This window comes from Pinus tabuliformis, chromosome 8, assembly GCF_031772625.1.
Source record: "Pinus tabuliformis cultivar Carrire ecotype Pingquan chromosome 8, CPIR1, whole genome shotgun sequence".
Taxonomy (NCBI): Eukaryota; Viridiplantae; Streptophyta; class Pinopsida; order Pinales; family Pinaceae; genus Pinus; species Pinus tabuliformis.
In genome coordinates, this window is record NC_142294.1 from 480,202,758 (window position 1) to 480,226,367 (window position 23,610).

At 35.3% G+C, this 23,610-nt stretch overlaps 1 protein-coding gene across 1 annotated transcript; it reads right to left on the reverse strand.

Moving 5' to 3' along the window:
- Nucleotides 1-5,453: 5,453 nt before the first annotated feature.
- On the reverse strand, nt 5,454-5,822 carry LOC149236158 (uncharacterized). Its single transcript, XM_089368790.1, has one exon. It carries the CDS (start codon nt 5,820-5,822, stop codon nt 5,454-5,456), a length of 369 nt encoding a protein of 122 aa, XP_089224916.1.
- Between the last annotated feature and the right edge of the window lie 17,788 nt (nt 5,823-23,610).

Here is a 23,610-nt window from a genome sequence, read left to right on the forward strand (position 1 = left end):
GTGGTTTTGGTGGTTGTGTTAGTGCATATTTCATGGCCCTATCCTTGTTGGATCTCAATGGTGGTCTTTGTGCCTTGGTGATCTCAATTTTTTCAGGAGGTGATGGAGATATATCATCTCCACCTCCCTCTCTTTTTGTTTTCATGGAATCTATGTGTAGTGTTTGTTGGTGGAGGGAATTGTTGGTTCCAAAGTTGTGTGGTTTAGAGGAAACTCAAGGTGAAAGTTTCATGGTACAAGGAAGTTTTTCTATTTCAATGTTTGGAACCTCTTCCTATTATTTCAAACTTAGCAATTTGGTAAGGCAAGTCCTAAAATGTTTTCTTTGTCATTTTGGCAATCTCGTAAGTGTACTTTAAGTTCAAGATATCTAGAAATCTTGGAATAATATAAAGTTATAGTCTAAATCTTTGGATGACAAATGAATAGGTTAATTATAGTCAATTTGGTGTTTCCCATCCCACCTCTAGTCACCTATGAATGCAATACCATGAACCCGTACCTATGATTTCCTTCCCAATATTTTCAGGCCGGGAGGGTAACTCCACGAATTAACTTTCTTATTATATTACTAAGTTCATGAATGTATATCCCGGATGCGGGTGGTTATTTGGCATAGCAGGTCCGTGGCTCGTCATAAGGGCATCTGTACGCCCGGACGAGACACGTATACCAGGAGGATTTGTATTAGGTGTAGCAGCGTGCAGCATTTAAGGTCGCAGGTGATGGTTCATGGCAGTCGAGTCCTTTCGGCATTTACTGCCCTTCTTGGTAACTGGAACATGGCGCTTCAAAGCCAAAGCTTCTCGGTCATTCTCCCGCAGTTCATGTTGGCTCATGCTCTGGTCCTGAGGGAGGTCGTGGTGGCTCATTGTATTGGCTCCTGCTCTGGTTCTGACGGTGGTTGTGGAGGTTCTGAGGTCGCGAGGGGGTATTCCTTCAATTCGAGCAATTCGGGGATGTATGTCATTCTCCCGCAGTCTGGTATAAGGATTGGGTGCTCGGCGGTGGTGTGGGCTCATTCTCTGGTTCAGAAGGAGGCTGCGCGAGAGTATACCTGCTACCCGCCCAATTCAAGGATGCAGCGAGAGCGCCAACGAGGGATAAGTCGGCGCGGGAGTTATAGAGGCCGGGCTTCGATTCAGAGGCAAGCCCCCTCCCCCTCCTCCTCAATTGAGGTTTCTTCCGAACGCAGACGATCCAGGGGACGGGCAGTGGGCAGAGGAAGAGCCGCGGAACACCAAGAACGGATGGAATGTGGGCACTCTGAGCATCCTATGGTAAGATACCGCATTCCATGCACACTGTCAAATTCTACTTTCTTTGTAACGGTTTCGGTGGAGCACTGCAGAAATCCTCGAGGTCAAGATGAGGCTCTTCATGCCAGCCCTCCGCGGATTCCTGGGTTGGCTCCCTCAGTCGATATGCAACTTCCCGCCGTTGACATGCTGCGCCCTGTTCAAGACAGTTTCTCCCCAGATCCTGGGGCAGGCCCAAGTGAACCTGTGCAGCGCAACATTCCCACCGAACCGGACATCCACCAGCCTCCCAGATGCAAAACGGAGGACGACCCGCACACCACTGATGATGACTAGTTCGCTCTGCAATTCGCCACAGGTTTCTGAGCAAGGAATTTTTTCACTGTCTGCTCTCACCGCTATCTTATATGTGTCAGGTCTTTGTCATTATGTAATTCTATCCCTCTCTGTTACAGTGACGGCTATCTATAGTTGTTTCAGTCTCCATGTGTTTCAGTCTCAGCTAAACATGTATGTCGGTCTCATGAATGTCGATTTAGTTCAAGTGTCAATATTTTGTAATTTTGGAGATGATTATTCCTGAGCTTACTGTCAGTCCTTCGATAGGAATCACAGGGTTTCGGCTCTGTTGTAACACTGATGATGTAATTTTTGCCTTTTTTGTAATATAATAGCATAGTCTTATTCAGAAAAAAAAAAAAAAAAAAAAAAAAGTTCATGAATGTATACATGAGTGGAGAGACTCTTAGGATTCCAATTCCAAGGTCTCTGGGTTTTCTCTAATGCATAACTGGAATTATTTACAATAATCCCAATCCTTTCGAATTAGGTGTCAAAATTCCCCCACTTAATCTGAAGGGGTGTTGGTGAACCCAAGCATCATTATGAATCTTTCAAACTTTTCCCTTCCAAGTGCTTTGGTGAAGATGTCTGCAATCTACTCATTTGTGGAACAATGTTGTAGGTGGATTGTCTTGGCCTCAACATGATGTTGAATCAGATGATATTTTGTATTTATGTCCTTGGTTCGATCATGGAACTTTTGGTTCTTGGCTAACTTTATTGCAAAAGTGTTATCAATCAAAAGATAAGTTGAATGCACTTGTTTCTCCTGCAAACCCTCCAGAATTTTCCCGAGCTACACAATTTCCTTTGTTGCTTCAACTGCTACCACATATTTTACCTCAGTTGTGGAATCTGCTAGAACTGATTGTTTGTGTGAGCTCCAAGAGATAGCTTTTGATCCAAGACTCATAACATAACCTGAAGTAGATACCCTAGTTTCTTTATCTCCATCAAAATATGAATTAGAGTATCCAATCAAACTGAAGTCACCCACATGTGTATACTTGAGTCCAAAGTCTTGAGTTCCCTTCAAGTACTTTAGAACTCTTTTTGCAGCAGACCAATGACCCTCACAAGGCTTTTGCATAAACCTAGAGAGGATTCCAACAACAAATGAAATGTTTGGTTTGGTACTAGTCAGAAAGTTGAGACTTCCTACGAGTTGTCTATACTTTGTTGCATCCTCAAATTCTTTTCATTCAATAGATGTGAGATTTATGTTATGTTCCAGTGGAGTAGTCAAAGGATTGCACTCAGCCATGCCAAAATTGTTCAACATGTCTCCAATGTACTTCTTCTGAGAGAGGAATATAAACTTCGGATGTTGAGTTACTTCAATACCAAGATAGTAGTGAACATAGCCCAAATCTGTCATTTCAAAATCTTTCCTAAATTCTTTCTTTATGGATGCAATGTAGCTCTAATTTTTCCTTGTCATTAGAAGATCATCTACATACACCACAAGATATACAAATATTTTTCCAACTTTCTTGTCAAATAAAGTTGCATCATCAAGATCATAATATTTGAAATTGAGTTTCAAAAGATGCTCAGTCAGCCTTCTCTTAGTAGGCTGACGGTGCTTGCTTGAGGCTATACACGGATTTTACAAACTTGCATATATGCATCCAGATATATCATGACATCTCATAATAAATAGAACCACATGTCAACATAACCTCATCCCATAACATCATAAATAGGAGAATATTCTCAACACACATCAAATATAGAGCAATAATACACTATAAGCATTCTTATCATGAATCAATTTCATTTTCTTATATAAACAATGAATACCAACTACGAAATAAGATTATTCAACATCCCTTTAGGATCTAGGCTATCTCATCAATACCATTAGTGATATGTTTTTATCAAGATATCAATTAGTTTTCAATAATCATTCCCTGTTCTTTTAACTAGGAAGTTGGCTATTTACCTAGGTTATAGACATCATTGCTAAATTTCAAGGAGTGACATGCTTGGAGCAATGTTGACCAATCTTGATGACTATGAGAGTTCAATTATATATATATATATATATATATATATATATATATATATATATATATATATATATATATATATATATTCAACCATACAAATTGTGTCTATATCATTATTTAAATGATTCTCCCCACTATACATGACAACCGAAAATAACACAAATGTACACCTTTGCGAGATCAAACTCTTACATCAATTCCATCAAAAGATAATATGCTAGCAACTAGGATACAATAGGGGCACATTATCACATTATTGCTACCAACCCATAAATAAATATAGTAAGCAGTATCGAAATAATTGTATATGACTTATTGTGGATGAACACCATGAGAAAACTTGGTAATTCTATAATCAATTGATGATATCAAGTCATAATTGACACAACATCAATTATTCTAAAACTAATGCTAATAAGGTCCAGAGAATTATCCCTAAATCAAATGTAACTTTAATCTATTAATATCAACAACATTAGTAGCTCTATCAAAAGAAATCCAAATAATGAATAAAATTGACATCCCAACTTAATAAAGAAATAAAAAATCAATATTGTGATTAAAATTAGGTTTTCAACACTAAATAAATATATCCTTTCTTTCTTTCATGAAAATAATAATAAATTCCACCATCGAAAACAAAACCTAAATCTATTTTATTATTCATCCAAATCTCTTTCAAATCATCATATGTATGAATTTCACATCAACACAAAATAGCCTAAAAAAAAATTGGTAAATTCTTTTATCAAATAAAACAATTCTCTTATATATGGTTAATAAATATAACTTTTGTTGTTATCCTTCAGTGACCATATAAATGGCCTTTTTTCTTTGTTAGTGTTCAATCATTATAATTGGTTTCCATTACCTTTGTGAAAGAACTAAGAAATGATACGTTGCGTGTTCGAGTCACATAGGCACAGCTAACTATGAAAATATACGTTAATGCTAGTTTCAGATTATTTGGTAGTCACAGAAATTAATATAAAAGACACGTTTTAAATTTTAAATTTCCTAAGTAGTAACCGAATTTAGAAACTCACTTCTGTTGATATTTCGAAATGGGATAATTCTCAATTTAAAAAATAAATCACAACTAATTTATTTTATTATTAAGCATTTCCAATTTATTACTATTTAAAAAATCTCCAAAATTTATTGTCTCCATTGTCGCATTATAAGCCAGATTTATAAGTACAAGTTTCTTGCTAGATGGTTCCAAAAATTTTGTTTTACATATAGAATTTTAAATTTTATGTTTAAATTTTATATGATTTTATTATGTTAATTCATGGGAATTTTCGGAAAAAATTACATAGAGTATTTGGTCACGTTCGAACTAGTCAATGTGGTTCATCTGCAGGCAAGATGAAGAGACAGATCTCAGATGAAGATTAAATAAGGAACTAGGTCAACCTAACGGTCATAAGAAAAAACGACTAAATTTAACTAGCTAGGGAAAATATTAATGAAAACTAACTAAACGGCTATATAAGACTAGAGAAAGAGTAACTTTAAATTGATTAAATAATTAATAAATAATAATTTAATTAATTTAAATTTAATATATTAATTAACTTATTCATACCTTATTTATTTTTTGTCACAAGAACGATTATGGATTATATTAACTGATTGGCCTAATTGCCAGAGTTCTGATTACAAAGGGAGTTGTCCAGATCCACAATAGAACCGATCTCCTGAAGTATTGAATTTGTGTTCCTCTTTCATCTCTTTTTGGGCTCTACAATGGAGTTGATTTCTGTAATTTGTCCAAGTTTGAAAATGCAAACAAACTGATTTAGAATCAGGTAATAGAACATAGGTGCTGAAGTGATTATGGTATTGGATCCCAAGTTTCTATCCCGTCCCTTATCATTGCCCCGGCGGAGAGAAGAGCGGCCTTATTTGCTTCACGATCCGCTTCTTTATTATTTTCTCTTAGTACATGGAAATATTTCAGATTTTGGAACAGCTTTCCCAGGCTTCGAATTCTTTGTATCTGCCTTGCTAATCTTAAGTCCCGGGGGGCAGTGTTGGTTACCATGAGCTTTATGATCACTTGAGAATCCCCTAGAATGATTGCCTCCTTGATTTCCAGGCTCAATAGCAGTTTGAGACCTTGATACAGGGCCAATGCTTCCGCTTGGATGCTGGAATTGAACCCCAGCCCCCAGGCAAAGCTGTGAATCTGAGTGCCTTCCATGCTATTAACCGTTCCTCCTGCCTTATTTATTAATCAATATTATATATTTATTTATATGATTATTCGATTAAAAATAAATAATAAATAAATAAGATTATATAGAAATAAAATAAAAGCAGAGGGTGTCCGCATGGGGTAGCTCAAGTGGCAGTGGCCGTGGAAATGAAGTCTCACTGAACTAGAAGTCTTGGGTTCAAATCTTGGGCTACCCTTCCCCTGTAGCGGGGTGTGTAATGGACATGAAAATAAGAGAGTCCTACCAAGCTTACAAAAAAAAATAAAAAATAAAAGGTGTTCCTTAAATAATAAATAATAAATAAATAAAAATAGAATAAAATGAAACAAAAATATAACAAATTATTAAGTAAATTAAAAGGGTATATATATATACAAGTAAAATTAAATATTAAATAAACAAGTGTTGAAAATTAATTAATTAATTAATTATATATATATATATATATATATATATATATATATATATATATATATATAACTAATTATCAATGTTGTTTATTTAACATTTAATTTTACTTGTATTTATATACATTTTTAGTTTACTTAATAATTTGTTATATTTTTGTTTCATTTTATTCTATTTATTAAGTAAACTAAAAATGTATATATATATATATACAAGTAAAATTAAATATTAAATAAACAGTGTTGAAAATTAATTAATTTTTTATATTTATATATATATATAGATAATTAATTTTCAATATTGTTTATTTAACATTTAATTTTACTTGCATTTATATACATTTTTAGTTTACTTAATAATTTGTTATATTTTTGTTTCATTTTATTCTATTTTTGTTTATTTATTTTTATTTAAGAACACTTTTTCTTTTTATTTTATTTCTATATATTTTTATTTATTTATTTATTTTTAATCAAATAATCATATGAATAAATATATAATATTAATTAATAAATAAGGTATGAATAAGTTAATTAATATACTAAATTTAAATTAATTAAATTATTATTTATTAATTATTTAATCAATTTAAAGTGATCCCCTTCCCCTAGCTTATATAGTTGTTTAGTTGGTTTTCATTAATATTTTCCCTCCCTAGTTAAATTTAGCCATTTTTCCTTATGACCATTAGGTTGACCTAGTTCCTTATTTAACCTTCCTCTGAGATCTGTCTCTTCATCTTGTCCTGAAGATGAACCACAATGGTTGGTTCGAAATGCGTAGACCAAATACTCTCTATGTGATTTTTTCGGAAATTCTCATGAATTAACAAGTTATGGATGACAGAAGCTTGAATCGAATATGACTTTACTATAAGTGACAAGTCTTTTGTTAAATCTGTAATATTGAATTTATATATTCATTTTCTTAAATAAAAAAATGTTAAACGCTAAATTTTTTATTTTTCAAAATCAATCCTACTAAGTATTAAAAAATATTTTTAAAAAATTGTATATTACATGAATCATGTCTTTTTCAGCTGAGTATCTCTTTTATATATATATATATATATATATATATATATATGTGTGTGTGTGGGGTATTTGTTATTGAAATATAGTTTACCTGATTAGGTATATATAAAAAATTCCCTTCAAAATTTAAATTTTAAGGCTAATTAAAATTTAATAATTAATATAAGGAGATAGAGTAAATTATTTAATGTCATTAAAGGAAAAGTCTTTTATAACATATGTATTTGGTATTTATTTATTTATTTTTGTTATGAATAAATAATTTAACTAGTAATGCAGTTGTCATGAAACACAATTGTCAAAACTTGAAATTGGGTTAATCTTAATTTCACAAACAATTTTTTTTTTGACAAGGTCGGATATTGATTATATTACCAAAAAAAAGTGAAAATGAGCATGCTCCTGTTACATTCGATGCAGATTAAATTCAAATTGTAAAGGGAAATGGGAACGCAGTCCCTGATTCTATGCTTGAAATCCAAAATTCTATTCATTCCTATATCTATCCTGGCATATTGCCTTACATATTAGCCTGCAAGTAATATAAATTTACAAAACATTATATTACTTGTTTTTTTTTTCAGGTTTTATGGACTGACTGTTCTTCGGAGGAATGTTGCTTCTTTCCTTGGTGGACTGAATTTTCTCCCTCCTAGCTCAGGGTGGAGGATTTGAGGTAGGCTACCGCTTCCTCCAAGTGCACACATTTGTTCTTTAGTGCAATTATCTCCACTTTCTGGCTTTCCATATTCCTCTTTTGATAGTTGAATTCCATTTTCATTTCTGACTTAAGGTCTTGAAGAGCATCTTGAAACCTGTTGATCATAAACTTGTTTGCCTTACATGTGGCACAGCCGTCATTTCTTGTTGCTTTCTCAATTGGATTGAATTCCATCTTTGTCAACTCCTTCTCTATGTTTTTAAGGTAGTTGTTGTTCCTTTTGCGAATGTTATTCCTGTGATTTCTGTTGCCTAGAATGTTCCCTCTGCTAATTTTGTATTGCACTAGTATGTTGATTTCCGGATTTAGATGGGTTGTTGTTTTTGAGATAGGTTGCCCTTCCTTTGAATCATAGGATGAAACAGAGCAGAAGCTAACTGATAGAGTATTAATGGGTAAGGAGTTCAGGGATGCACGATATGGGGGACGAGAGGAGCATAGGGACCGCTTAGATGGATAGCCTGCAGTGAGCTTATTGATGTCTACGAGTAATGAAGTGAAGAGGTCGAGATGGTGTGAGGGAGAACGGTGAAGGAGAGGATAGGACGAGCACTTATTGAGAAAAAGAGGATGAGAGCTTTTGTAAGGCTCGGGATGAAGATTATACAGGAAGAGAGTGTTGAGTGAAGAGTTCAGATGGTGGATCAGGTGAGGAGGTGTCACAAGAGGGATTTTAATGGTACTACGAGATAACTGAAACAGAGAGATTGAGATAAATTTAACACTAATACAGCGGAGAGGAATGTTGAAATGCTTACACTTTAAAGGAGGAGAGTTGCATCGGTATTTGTCAAGGATGAGACAGTTTACTACACCATTCATTCGAATAGGATCATCCTCCTTGGTCTTCGGGCTAGAGTTGGATGCTGATTTTCTCCAGATTTTTTGATGGGGAGCCCATGATTTCCATCTGAGAGTTACTGCTGAAATATCTTCTCGATGATTTGTTGTTGTCCTTTTGAGGATATTTTGGTAGTTTTCATTCTTTTTTTAATGAGTAAATCTTTTCTCATGACAATTGATTTGATCTATGGAACTAAATTGTAATATATCTCTTTATTTCCTCTGGTGATTCCTTCAGTTCTTTCGGTTGCTTTGTTTGCATAATTGTCAGCCATTTTATTGTGCTCTCTCAGAACGTGCTTGAAAGTAACCATTCCTGAACCTTCCAGATTAGTTCTTATCCTCTTATAAATTCTATTTATGGCTAAATTGTTGGGGCTCTTGTTCCTAGCCATTGCCTCTATAATGATTGCTGAGTCTCCTATTATTATTGGATCTCAGATGGCTCTCTTTTTAATTATCCTTGATCCCAATAACAAACTATACGCTTCTACTTTATTGTTTGTTGTTTCTCCCAGACCCCATTCATATGAAACTATCTCTTTCCCATCAGGATCGCTTATAATTCCTCCTGCCCCTGCTTTCCTAGGATTGTTTTTTGATGCCCCATCAAAGAAGAGGTTGTATCTTTTTTGTTTTTCTTTCCAATTTGCAAATTCTTCTTCATTTAGCCGAATTTTCCAACTCTGTGCTGTGGGTGTTTTCTTAGGTCCTTTTTTCCCATTGTTTTTTATTATAGCTTTCCTGATCCAGTTTTTCTCCTCTTGCTATAAGATGGTATAGTCCATTACTGTAGTCCCATTTGTGCTTAAGATTTCGGATGTTAAGCCCCAAGTTTTTGATAAGATTTTTCCTATTCTTGGAGTCTGATCTTTGAAGATGCTTTTATTTCTTGTAAGCCATATTTTCCAACATAAGACTGCTAGTAGGCATTTCCAGAACCTGTTAATTGTCGCCTTATTCTTTGTTGGATAGGGATATGCCTTCTCCCAGGCTTGGAAGAAATCCGAAAAGGAGTTTGCAAAATTTAAGTTGATTTCCAGAGGGCTTGAGAGTTGTTTCCAGCATTCTTTTGCTATCATGCAATCCTGAAATAGGTGTTGGATGGTCTCTTCTTCCTTCAAGCACATAGAACACCTGGATGGGCCATGAAAGCCTTTTTTTTTAGATTTTCAGAGGTTAGGATTTTTCCTTTTAAGAGGGTCCAAATAAATATTTTGATTTTAGGTAGGCTTTCAGTCTTCCATATTGATTTCCAAGGGGCCCAATCCTGTTGGTTTTGATGATCTTGGAGAGCTTTGTAACCCATCTTGACTGTGTAGCCTCCTCCGCTTGGATCCCATGCAAATGCATCTTCTTCCTCAATGCTTGTGGGAGCTGCTCCTTTGAGGTGTTGCCTTAATCTGTCCCATTGGCCTTTCAGATTTGAAGGGATTATTATAGTTTTTCATTCATGCCAATTTCGTTGATCCCATGTGGAGATTGAGTGAAGTGTGTTCAGGCCTCTTTCTGTCATCCAGATTTGAATGCCTTCAAGATATGGTTGGAGATTTAAAGGCTCTTTTCCCATAATTCTATCCTCCCATATTGAGACCGTTTTCTCGTTACCTGGGATTTTAGAGATATGATTTCTGAGTAGAGGGATTGTCTTTTTTCACAAGTTTCCATACTTGTGTGCACAACCTTATGAGAATATTTTCAGTCAATAACTTTGTTCTAGATTGGTTCATGTATTTTATAGCGAGAGTTTTTTTTTCACCAACTCTCATTTCCTGTTATCATTCTCCATATGATTTTCATTCCTAATGCAGCATTCATTAAGCTGGGGAGTCTTATGGATAATCCTCCTTGTTCATATGGTAATGTGACTTTCTCCCACTTGACCAAACTGAATTTTTTGTTCTCTTGTTTCCATCCATGCCATAGGAAGCCTCTTATTATTAATTCCATTTGCTTATGTGCACTTGTTGAGGCCAAAATTATTGCATACTAATAGATTGGGAGCGCCATGAGTAATGCCTTAATCAAATCACCCTACCTGCCATATTGAGCCACATCATACCCCATTTTTGGATTTTATCTTTCATTTTTTCAACCTGTTTGATCCATAATTCTACTTTCAATTTCTCTTTTGAGATAGGAAGCCCAAGATAGAAGAAGTAGGTCCATTTTTGTTGAGTGGGGATATCAAGAATTTGCAAGATCTTTTGCATGATTCTGGGGTGAATATTCCAGCCATATATTCTGCACTTTGAGTTATTTAAAAGCCCACCAAAGACCTGAAGAAAATCTTCTGGGACTTTCTTTAATTTGCCTGCAATTATACTTGAATCACCTCCCAACAAGAGGGTGTCATCCGCAAAAAGAGAGTGATTGATGCTTTTGACTCCTCTTGCAATTTGGAGACCTGTGATGTTTCTTTCTCTCCTTTGTTTTTCTAGGGCTCTTCTTAGTGTTTCAGCCATAATGATATAGAGAAAAGGGGAGAGCGGGCACCCTTGTCTCAAACCTCTCGTGCTCTGGAAGAAATCGCTTGGCCTTCCATTTATAAGAGGTGCCATTAGATATGGAAGACTGACCCTGTCAAAAGCATTGGCCATATCTAATTTTATAATGATTCATTTCTCTTTCCTTTGCATGCTTGTATGAATGGCTTCTTGTACAACAATTACATTGTCAATAATTTGCCTGCTAGGAACAAAGCCTCCCTGATTTTCAGATATTATTTCCAGGAGCACTTTCTTGATTCTGTTGGCTATTATTTTTGTAATAATCTTGTAGGAGGAGTTACAAAGGGAGATAGGACGGAATCTATTGAAAGTGGAGGGATTGGGTTCCTTTGGAACTAGAGCCAGATAAGATGATTTTGTATTGCCACCCATTTATTTTTGAATACATTTCTTACCATTCTTAAGAAATCCTTTTTTATGATATCCCAATGTTGCCTATAAAAGGCAATTGTGAATATGTCTGGCCCAGGGGCCTTGTCTGGGTGGAGGCTCCAAATGGCTACAACTACTTCCTCTTCTAAAATCTCTTTATTTATTTCTGAATTATGATCTTCTCTTATTTTTTTTGTGTGCTAAAGGAAATTCTCATAATATGTTGTGTCTTCAAAAGTTGTCAGGAGGTTTTTGAAATGATTGTGTGTTGGTTTTTTCAGCTCTTCCGCTCCCTTTATTTCTTGCCCATCCACTTGGATTTTATCTATCTGATTTCTTGCTCTTCTTATTTTCATTGTGTTGTGGAAGAAGGTTGTGTTTTTGTCCGCTGCATTCAGCCAGAGGCTTATAGATTTCAATCTCATCTCTTCTTCCTCTTTTCTATTTTCTTTATATATTTCCCAAAAAAATATCCTTTTCTTTTAAGTAAGCTTTTTTTTCCTCTTCTTTGTTTTCCTTTTCTTCTTGCATGTTGTCCATTTTTGTTTGCAGCTTTATTTTCTTTTCTTTTTTCTGTATTTCATTTTCTTTTGTCCAAATCTTTAGCTTAATTCTCAAATTTTTTGGTTTTGTTTCCCAAACATAATGGGGTGATTCTGTAATATTTTGTGCCCAAGCATCTGTGATTTGATTTCTGAAGTCTTCATTGTTGTCCCATATTGGTATGTATTTAAATGGGAGAGACCCTTGATTATCCATTTTTCCCAATATGATTGCCACTGGCTTGTGGTTAGATGTCGTTGTGTGAAGAATTTTGGATCTTACTGAATTGAACCCTGATGCAATGTTTTCTTGGACCAATATTTGATCCAGCCTCTCCTTTATATTACTTTTTCCCACCATTTTATTACTCCATGTATATTTCCCATTGGTTGGGGGAATATCAATTAATTTATGTTGTTCCATTATTGCTTCCAAATCTTCTTTGGATGGATCGACATGATATGACCCTCCAAATTTCTCTTCTATATTTCGAACCAAGTTTAGGTCCCCTCTCAAGATTATTTTCCCATTTTGGACTTTAGATAGAGTTTCTTTCACTGTACCCCAACATTTCTCTTTTTCCATGTAATGATTTGGAGAATAAATATTGATGAAATTGTACTGCTCCTTTATGCTTGTTTCATTTAGATATGTTTTGATCCAATGTTGTTCATTTTTTTGTTGTATCATTTCCCATTCTCCTTTTTTCTAGAGTGTGCAAATTCCTCTTGAGGCTCATGTAGCCTGTATTGCTACTCCTTCATAATTTTAATTTTTTTACCATTTTTTCATATTCTTGATTGTTTATTTTGGTCCCCTAAATCATGAAAATATCTGGGGATTCTTTTGCTAGAATGTCTCTTGTTGTATTTACTTTGTAGGTTGTTCCCACTCCATGACAATTCCAGGAGACCACTATCATTACTTATTTGTTTGGTGGTGTGCGGGACCTTTCCCTCTCAACTGGTTTTTTTCATTTTTTCCATAACTTTTCCTAAAAAAATAATCCATTGGTTGTTGTGTTCCTAGAGCCATTTCCTTGGTTGTTGCTTCATCCCTCAACTCCTTATTGGATTTCCTTCCTACTTTTTTTATGTTCAAAAGTTTGAAGGGACTCCTTGGACTGGTTTCTGGTTAGTATTCGATCAAAAGATGGGGGAGGGGAGTGCGGGTGTTTGTAGGAAGAGAGGACATAATGGGGGAGCTATGGGGATGTAGAGGGGATCGGGGTGAAGGCTCTTCCAAGGGCCCAAAGGGGTTCAGGTTTATGAGAGATGAAGGGATGTCTGCATTGGGTGATGGAGGGGAAGGTTCTGTGGAGACCTGGGGCTGCGATGAAGTAGGGAGGGGTTGTTTATTGGATGATTTCTTCCATTTAACTTGTTCCCATTTGTTTTCTGGTTCTTCTACATTTTCATTTTCTTCTTTTTTTAGCATCTATTGGCGAAATGACCATATTCGTGACATACCTTGCACTTGAATGGGATTTGTTCATAATCTAGCTGTTGAATGTGCATCCATTGATCCACTTTAATCTTTATCGCCTCCGGAAGCCCTTTCCCTAGATCCACTTCTACGCATATTCTGGTGCAAGCATGCATGTTCTCCTTTGGTTCACATCTGTCTATGTATTTCCCTACTGCGTTTCCAATGACCTTTACTGATTCATCTCCCCAGCAGTGGAGAGGAAGGTGTGGCAGCCTAACCCATACTGGCACAGCGTTGGGTACATCCATTTTAGGGTCGAAATCTGGAGTCCATCGATTTAAATACAGTCCTCTCATATCCATGAAGTATGGATCGTTCCTAAATATTAGATCTTGGTTTTCTTTTGTTTCAAAATGGAAGGTGTAATACCCTCTTCCACAAAATCTTATTGAAATTTTCCCATTGATTGACGAGGTCTAGTTTCTTTCAACCCATTTCTGAACCGACTTGGGTGATGGCCTTAGACTAGGAAACTGCCCAACTAGGCTGCCTTCAGCGAGAGATAGCGTTGCTCTACGCAGTAGAGTAGGTGGGAGGGAGATTCAAGAATTTCATCTAATCTTTTGACGAACTTGCTTACTGATGGCCTGTTTTTTGGAGGTCCCATTGCAGATATGAGAGAAGCAAATGCATTTGCAGAATCTTCAGGTTCCTGATGATGATCTGGTGGTGGCTCTCCATCCTCTGGAGAGTCCATTTGCTCCAAGGTCTCAACAGCAAGGGGCCACTGAGAGGCAGCTGCGGGTAGGGTGTTCCCAGGCTATGTCACGCAAAGCAGCAGTGCAGCAACAGAGGGTTTTTTTTACTCTCTTCTAAACTATGGGAGAGACTTGAATGAATTATGGCACTATTTCACAAACAAAATTATGGATAGATTTAATTAAATATTTTTTTTCTCGAACTTTTGCTAAGAGATCACACTGAATTGAAACTTGCTTTTATACCATATGTAACAACCTCGATTTAAAATATACAAATAATTATATCAATTTATACAATTAATAATCAACACCTAGTTATTCAACTAATTAACATAGAATTTAAAAAAAAAAACACGAGCATAGACAACATACCTGTGGCGATGATATTCCTTACTTGTGATTTCGGAGTTGAATGCTATTTGAATCCCATTACCCGCAACAAAGTTTTGGGAACAACTCTCCACCCAATCGTAGGCTCAGCTGCACATAACATTTCTACAGCTCGCCACCCCCGAGCCCTCAATCAATGTACTATTGCTAGGGAATCCTTTGTCTCACAACATCTTTTTCCCGAGACAATGGATGAAGGAATGATGAATCTCATCTTCATTGTCGTCCATTAAATAGACCAAAAAATGGAAAAGAGATGGCATGCACACATTCCATATGTCAATATGCAACTTTTATTTCTTTATTTTAAGTTTTACTTAATTTAATATTTCTCTTAATTTATCTCTTTCTTATATTATTCATTTTTACTTTTTGCTAACTTTACTTATTTTTAATATTTTCATAGTTTACTTTTATATATATTTATTTAGAACCCCAGTTTATTATTTACTATTTTATTTATTTATTATTATTATATTCTCCTCATTATTTATTATTTATTTACTATTATTATATTTTTGTGTTATTTATTTACCATTATTATCTTTCATTTATTTATTTTTAGTATTCATTTATCATTATTATCTTTTCTTTATTGTTTATTATTTATTTACTTATATTTTAATATTATATTTTTTTATTAATATTGTTATTATGGGACATTGCATGCGGCAAGCATTTCACAATCTAGAACAATAATTTCAAACGTGCAATAAGAAATAGCATACATGCACACAATATTTTTCCTAAGGAAAGCAATTTGCTAAAAATTCCAATGTATGTTTGCATTAATCTGATGAATAGAGATGTATTACAATTGTTTTGCTCAACTAAGCACAACCTGTAAGTGAATAACCTATCTCTCTACTAACTAAGAAGCTTTGACCCATAACTAGTCAAATTCTACCTCTCCTTGGGCCCCTATTTCATTTCATAATTCCTTAAGAAATTAGGCCCCTGTTATGTAAGAATTTCTACAAAATGGATTGCACAATTCCCTGCAACACTTGTACACTCAAGACTAGTCTACAACTAATGTTACACTGCCTTGGAATCTCCACCACAACTCAAGAACTCGAATTCTCTGCATGCGCTAGCTATTTTGGGTTGATTGATCAGTTAACTAGATAATCACTAAGTTAGACTGAAGTCACACTATATGACTGATCTTCCACTAGTTACTCCAACAGTTAGAACTAGTTTAGTTGAAAACAAATTGAAATAACTGACATTGATTGCTACAAATTAGCAATCACACATGCTTAACTGAAATCTAACTCCTCTAACTCGAATTTAATGAGCTAACTCGGTGGCAAGAGCCATGTCGCCTTAGTTAACTTCATCCAAGTTGTCCGTTGATGTGGAAATTCAAATTTTCTCAATTTAATAGAGGGAAAATCAAATTGAGAATTTCTTGCTGCATTTTTCAACACTCCCTTTCAGCAAGAAAGGGATTATCAACCACCCCTATCCTGCCGCTATGGAACTCAAACTTCCTCTTGATAAGGCCTTTGTCAAAATGCTAGCATCTTGTTCCTTTATCAAAATGTATTGAAGCAACATTATATGTCTTTGCACAATCCTGTAAATGGTGATACCATATATCTATATGCTTAGATCGATCGTGAAAAGCAAGATTCTCATAGAGCTTGATGTAACTCTGATTATCATAGTAGATCATAGTTGGATGCATCATCTAACCAAACAATTCCACAAGTATCTTTCTCATCTAGATCACCTCACATGTTGCTTGACTTGCAGCCATGTACTATGCTTCTGTCACGCTGAGTGCCACAGATATTTGCTTCGTATTGTACCAGGAAACTTCTTTGGACCCAACACTGAAAATTCCAGTTAATGTACTCTTTCAGTCTGATGGACTCCCTGTTCAATCTACATCTGTGAATCCACACAACTTCACTCACTGTATCCATCTGTACCATAGTCGAAACTTGGTAGTGCCTTTGAGGCACTGTAAAACATGCTTAACTGCCTTCCAAAATAATTTGTTTGGCCTAATCATAGCTTGACTTAGCTTGTTGACTACATCGCACATATTTGGTTGTGTGTTCACAAGATACATCACTAAAACAATTAGTTGTCGATAAATGGTAGCATCCACTTCTTCACCTGAAGTGGCATCCTCCTACCTCTAGTTGGTCGCTAGAGGTGTCTCCATGGTTTCACAATTATCCATGTTGAATCTCTGAAGTATCTCATTGGCATACTTGCCTTGAGAGACAAACAATTCCCCATCGCCTTTCCATACTTCCAAACCGAGGAAATAATGCATGAGACCCATGTCCTTCATTTCAAATTCTCTTGCAATGTCCTCCTTGCAAGATCTCATCAGTTGTTCATCGCTAGTTAAAATCAAATCATCAACATATAAGACAATAATGATCAATTTACCTTTTTCATCCGTCTCACTTTTAGTGAAGCCCAAACCGGTGAGATAACTATCGATCCTAGTGTACCAAGCACGTGGCGCTTGTTTGAGACCATATAATGCTCGCTTGAGTCTGCACATATGAGACTCTCGATCAAATGTCTCAAAACCTTCTAGTTTCTTGATGTACACTTCCTCCTCAATAACCCCATTGAGAAATGTTGTTTTTACATCCATTTGGTGGATCTTCCACCCCATCTACATAGCGAGTGCAAGAATTGATCTAATGGATGAGTACCTTGCCACAGGGGTAAATGTCTCGTTATAGTCACTTCCCTCAACTTGAGAGTACCACTTGGCCGCAAATTTGGCCTTGTACTTCTCTATGCTTCTATCCATTGCATGCTTAACCTTAAAGATCCATCTCAAACCCACAACTGATTTATCTATTGGTCTTAGGACCACTTCCCAAGCACCGTTCTTTACAATGTATTCGTATTCCTCCACCAATGCATCAACCCATATAGGTTTCTCTACTGCTTCCTCAAAAGAGGATGGTTCAGTCTCTACAAGTTCAGTCATTAGAGACATACAACGATTGTATTAATTAGGTGATCTTCTCTACATGCACTGATTTGAAGGAGCACCCACATTTTCCCTCGCATCCTACACGAGTCTTTCAACTTCTTTGTTTCTTTTTCTACCTTCTCTGGATGGTTAACTTAACTCTAACTCCTCCAACTTGAATTTACTGAGCTAATTGAGTGACAAGAGTCGTCTCACCTCAGTTCATTGTGTCCAAGTTGTCCGCTGATGTGGAAATTTGAATTAATTCTCAATTTAATCAAGACAAAATCAAATCGAAAATTCTTGTTGCAATTTTCAACAATCACCTCTGACCCTTTCACTATTTTTAATTATAATTATTTCTTTTTTTCATTATAATTTTTGTTTTAAATTGTTTTTCTCTAATTTTTAAATTTGTTGGATATTTACTTTTAAAAGTTTGTATTTATATTTGTTGTTTTTTCTTTTATTTACTATAATAATAATAATAATAATACTTTTTTAATATAATTATTTTATTTAAAAAAAAAATTAATTTTTTTTAGTTTTTAATTTCTAATTTTTATATGCACTCTTATTTATTTTGTATAGCTTTTCTTTACTGGTTTTTTTTGTAATGTAATATTTTTTTTAATATAGATTCTAAATTGCTTTATAAATTTGGTTTTTTAGTCATTTTAATTGTTTTTTTTTAATTGCTTAAAAGGTGTTTTTTTTATTATTTAATTTGATTTTTCTTAACAAACAATTATTCGATTAGATCTGAGACTTTTGTGATCCATATTGTAGATAAATGTCTTTTGGATTAATCACATTATTAGGATTTGGTCGACGTTTCGAACCAACTAAGTGATTCATCCTCGTCTTGAGGATGAACCACATTAGTTGGTTCAAAACGTCAACCAAATCCTAATAATGTGATTAATTCGAAAGACATTTATCAACAGTTATTCTTTCATTAATTAAAAAAAATTATTAAATGGTGTTGTTTATGATATTGTTTACATTAGTGATGATCTTATAGACCAATCTAGATCCATCTTAACACCGGGTCTATCAAGCGTCGATAGAGATCAAATCTGTCAAGTGCAAGTCTCTTTATTTGAGTGCAAAATTCGAAGAAAGGTTTGCACCTCGAGATATTTAATCCCTCTCAGCTTGATAGATCTAGAGTTATGGATCTGTTGGACATAGTGTGGTCATTGATGTCAAAGGGTAAGTCAAATGAAGCAAACTATTGAGTATGATAGATTGAAAAATTGAAAGATCGCATCAAATTTGTCAAATTGATTCGAATTTTATTGAGTTTTTGTTGAAGTTATGATGTGCAAATAATCTGTGGATTGCATAATTGGATAGTCCTCTTCGAAACCTTTCCAACAATATATCACACTTGGTCAAACTCTTCTCGGATGAGAAGATATGTCAATGTGAAGTTTGCATTGGCAAAAAAGGAAAAAAACACCAAATTGATAAATGTTGTGCATTTCTGGATCATATCCATGAATTTAAGGGAAAATCAACCATAGATGGCACGCGAACTTGCACACTAGTTAACCAAAATAATGTTCGATCATCTCGGGGTAGATATGGCCATTAAAAAACACATGAATGATAGATGGAGCTTTAACATGTGTGAAGGTTAATGAAGCCTGCACCCCTCATGTCGGACCAATGCAACAATGACATGTGGCAAGTGTCAGATAGACCTCATGTTTGGATGCCACGTGGACCCCCTAGCGCACGTGATAATGACATGGCATCCAAGACGTGGACATTGAGGTGGCAAATCTAGATTGGGCAGATGGAAGTCCAGTGACACATGGGGGCTCGTGCATGGCTAAAGGATAATGACATAGGTGTAATGACATGGAAAGCGATCATGATGTGGCATATTGACATGATGACACATGGCATGTTGAAATGGCATTTTTTATTGAACAATGCAGGCAAATTTTGACAACATGTGGCATCACTCAGAGAATGTCATATCACAGTTGTGACATCATGATGACATCAACATAAGGGTGACCATTGACCCCTAGGTTCGAGTCATATGGTATGATCTCATGAAGTGTCTTGAAGGTCATCCCTATGCCAAAATTAGACCCCAGCACACGTATAAATAAAGGTCGCATGGCTTGAGGATAATGGGATGGGAATGTGAGTGGAGTAACATGGGAAGGCTTTGCCTTCGTGATCTAAACATGAGTATGTAGTCTTGGATGTCACGGGTTTGAGTCTATCCCTATGGTTTGGTTGCGATATGATGTGGTTATATATGGTGTGATTGGTGCACAAGCTTTGGTCTAACCTCATGGCAGCTTGAGTTGGCTCTCTGTAAGTGGCACACAAGTTTTGGTTTGGATATCGTGGTTGTTTGAAGTGGTTCTTTGTGATTGGTGCACAAGTTGTTGTTTGTCTCTCAAGGCAGTTTTAATTGGCTCCCTATGATAGGCACACAATCTTTTGTCTAGCTCTCATGGTAGTTTGATTTGGTTCTCTATTATTGGCGCACATTGTTCTACCTCTCGTGGTAGTTTGAAGTGGCTCTCTATGATTGTCATAGAAGTTTTGGTATGGCTCTCATGGCAATGTGGATTGGTTCTCTATGATTGGCACACAAGTTTTGGTATGACCTTGTGGTGGTTTGGCCTTTGTGACAGTTGGCCCTCTGTGATTGGTCTAACCTTCGTGACAATTGGTTCTCTATGATTGGTGCAACACATATGGTCAAGCCTCCATGACAGTGTGATGTGGGTCTTATTAGTATGATTGCCGTGTGATGTGGCTCTTTGTAGCCATATCCAATTGGCTTCGCAGGCGCAATCTGGCTCCTCATTTGGAAGCTCGATTAGCACGACTTGGTATGATCGACATCAATGACATAAATATGTTCTGAAGAGTTTAAACAAGGATTACAATAACCCATTTGGTGAAGCGTGTTGTGACACCCCAAGAGGTCAAGGGTTCGATTTCAATGAGGTAGGCCACAATTTTTATATTTGCCCACAAAGTCCATTTTGTCGAATGGATAATAGAATAACAAAGTGCATTTTGTAGAATAACCACTAGAAAAGTGTAATTTATAAGTAGCAGATAAAAAGAGGTGCAAATTGTAGAACAATTAATTTTTATAATGTTTACATGGGTTAATTTGAATACAAATTGAATTTTGAAAAGGGGTTTTGGTTGGAATTCTTTTCTAATTTGAAATAGGGGAGCTACAAATGGTTTTTGAGAACAAGGGGTCATGGTTATTGTCAAAATGAACTCATGAACAGGTTAAATTTGAAATGAATAAGTTACAAAAGATTGATAATTAAAGAATAAGTTGATTTGGTTGTGATTTGAGCTTGTGGATCTAGTTTGAAATATTGTAGTGCCTCCATCGAGGTTGTTGTCTCAATCTAGTTGAAACCTACTACAAGTCAGCGCTTGCATATTTTTGAGGTTGGTGCCTCAATCAAGTTGTAGCATACAACAAATCGTTGTTTGTGCATTTTTGGGAGTTGGTGCCTCCAAATCCATGTAATCAAAACTAAAGAAGATAAAAATAACTGTGGTTTTATGCCGCAAGAATTTCCACGTGCATCTGGTGTTCTCTTATGGTAATGTGATGATGTTATCTAAAGATGCATGATTATGTTTGCAATCTTGACTTATAATTAAATTGTTTAAGTTGATGAAAATTGGTCATTACACTTATACAATCACACGCCCCCCAGCCCCCTCCCCCCAATGTAATCTTTAGTCTAATAGGATCTAGGTTGCTTTAAAAGAAATATTTGCACCTCGAGAGATTTGATCCCTCTTAGTGTTTGATAGATCCAGAGTTAAGATATATAAATATATTTTTCACTTTTTTAAATAGACTATATTACATAAGAATATAATTGCCTATATTACATAAGAATATCATTGGCAAAAGCATGGGTTGTTAAAATCCAAAGCCAAAAACCACCAACGATAATTTTTTTAATAACTATTTATTTAGTTTATTTTATTTTTATGTAATTTGACTGAATCAAAATGTTTACATACCAAGACATTACAACATCTCTTCCATATTGAGCTAGAAAGTGTCTCTCAACATAATAATAGTGAAAAAAATGTTGTAATTTTGATGCCCCATTGAAAAGGGGTTCAAGTTGTCTTACACTAAAATTTAAAAATGAGCTATAATTTAAACCTTAAAAAAATAAATCGTTCTTGGTAAAGATATAGGTGTTGAATTTTAGGTTTTTCATAGTCATTATATTTTGTCATTAATGCAATTGTTGAAATATGTTGAAAGCTTATCCCTGAAAATGGGGGGTTGATATTGCATCACCACTTTTGCATTTTGACGTTTTTTTCATGTCTTTCATAGTATTGATATATGGTTTTTAATGCCTTGATGGAAAAATGTTTAAATTTTAACCTAAAATGAAAAAAAATGGTGATGTTGCATCACCACTTTTGCATTTTGGGGTGTTTTTTCATGTTTTTTACACAAAAATATGGGTTTGTGGGGCTTGAGTTCCCATTTTGATGTCATAGTGCTTGTTAAGTTGGTAACTTTGTTCATCGCATTGATTCCCAAATCTAGCAACCCTTCTTGTTTGAAAACTTCCATCCAATTTACCTATGCAACTGCAGTAAAAGTAATATCAAAGATTATTTCAAGAAGGATGAAAGGGATACTTCCTCATCAAATCTCTCGCAAGCACATTGGATTCTTAGAAGGGTGACAAATACACGTGGAAAAAGATATTTACTCAAGGACTCCATTCAATAAATACCATAAATTTAATAGCAATTATTGTAAAATTATATCTATCCAAAGCCTTTGATAGGATGATTTGGCTAATCCTTAGATTACTTCTTATCTATCTGAGATACACCATTAATTTGTCGTGTGGACTATGAGCTATATTAACTCTATCTCTTTTTACAATCCTAGTAAACAAGGCAACATTCCCTTTCTTCACTGCTGAAAGTAGAATTAAGTATGGATGCTCACAATCCCCTGCAACCCTAGTCTAGAGAGAGGGGAAAGAAAGGAATGATGTTAGTCTCTTGGGGAAAAAAATAGCAATTCAAAATCACAAGGAGATGGGGCCTCAAGAACATCTTCTTGTTCTAGAAGGCTTTCGCTACCAAAAATGTTTGGAGGATCCTCCAAGACATCAATTTTTGGGTGTAGGTCATAAAATGTAAATATATAGCTCAAAACTCTATTGAAGATTGAGTAAGGAATCCTATTAAAAAAAATCTATAATACCTCGATTGTTCGTAAAGAAATCATCTCAACATTCCCCCTAATTGGCAATTGGTTGGTATGGCGTGTTAGAAAGGGCTATAAGTCCAATTAGGCCTAGATCCATGGATAGGAAGTAGAGACTCTTTCAAGTTACTAGACCATGTCATTCATCATCTAAAAATTAGAGGTTATCACACCCTAAGGCAAACTTTAAAAAGACCTAATGAAAATAATAAGCTATAACAATGGCTCTCTTGGGGAGGACTAGGCCTCAAGGAAGAGCCTAAAGAGTGATTAACTTGATAAGAAGGATTAACTTATATGATTTTTGAATCCTTTTGGGGGATATGAACCAAGGGTATGTTATAAAGCACTTGTGTAAGAAGTGAGAATCCACCAATGTGGTGGTGAAAGTTAATTTGAAAATTAAAATGCCCAACTAGATAAAAAAAAATTATGTGACTTCTCCTAAATAACAAAACGCTAACTTTGGACATCCTTTAGCATAAAATTTGTGAAGGCCTTGGTAGGTCCTACCTTTGTGAATCTAACAATGAATCC

What these genes read in the sequence shown, in the direction of transcription:
- LOC149236158 (XM_089368790.1), bottom strand. Translation starts at nt 5,822, where the DNA reads ATGGAAGGCACTCAGATTCACAGCTTTGCCTGGGGGCTGGGGTTCAAT.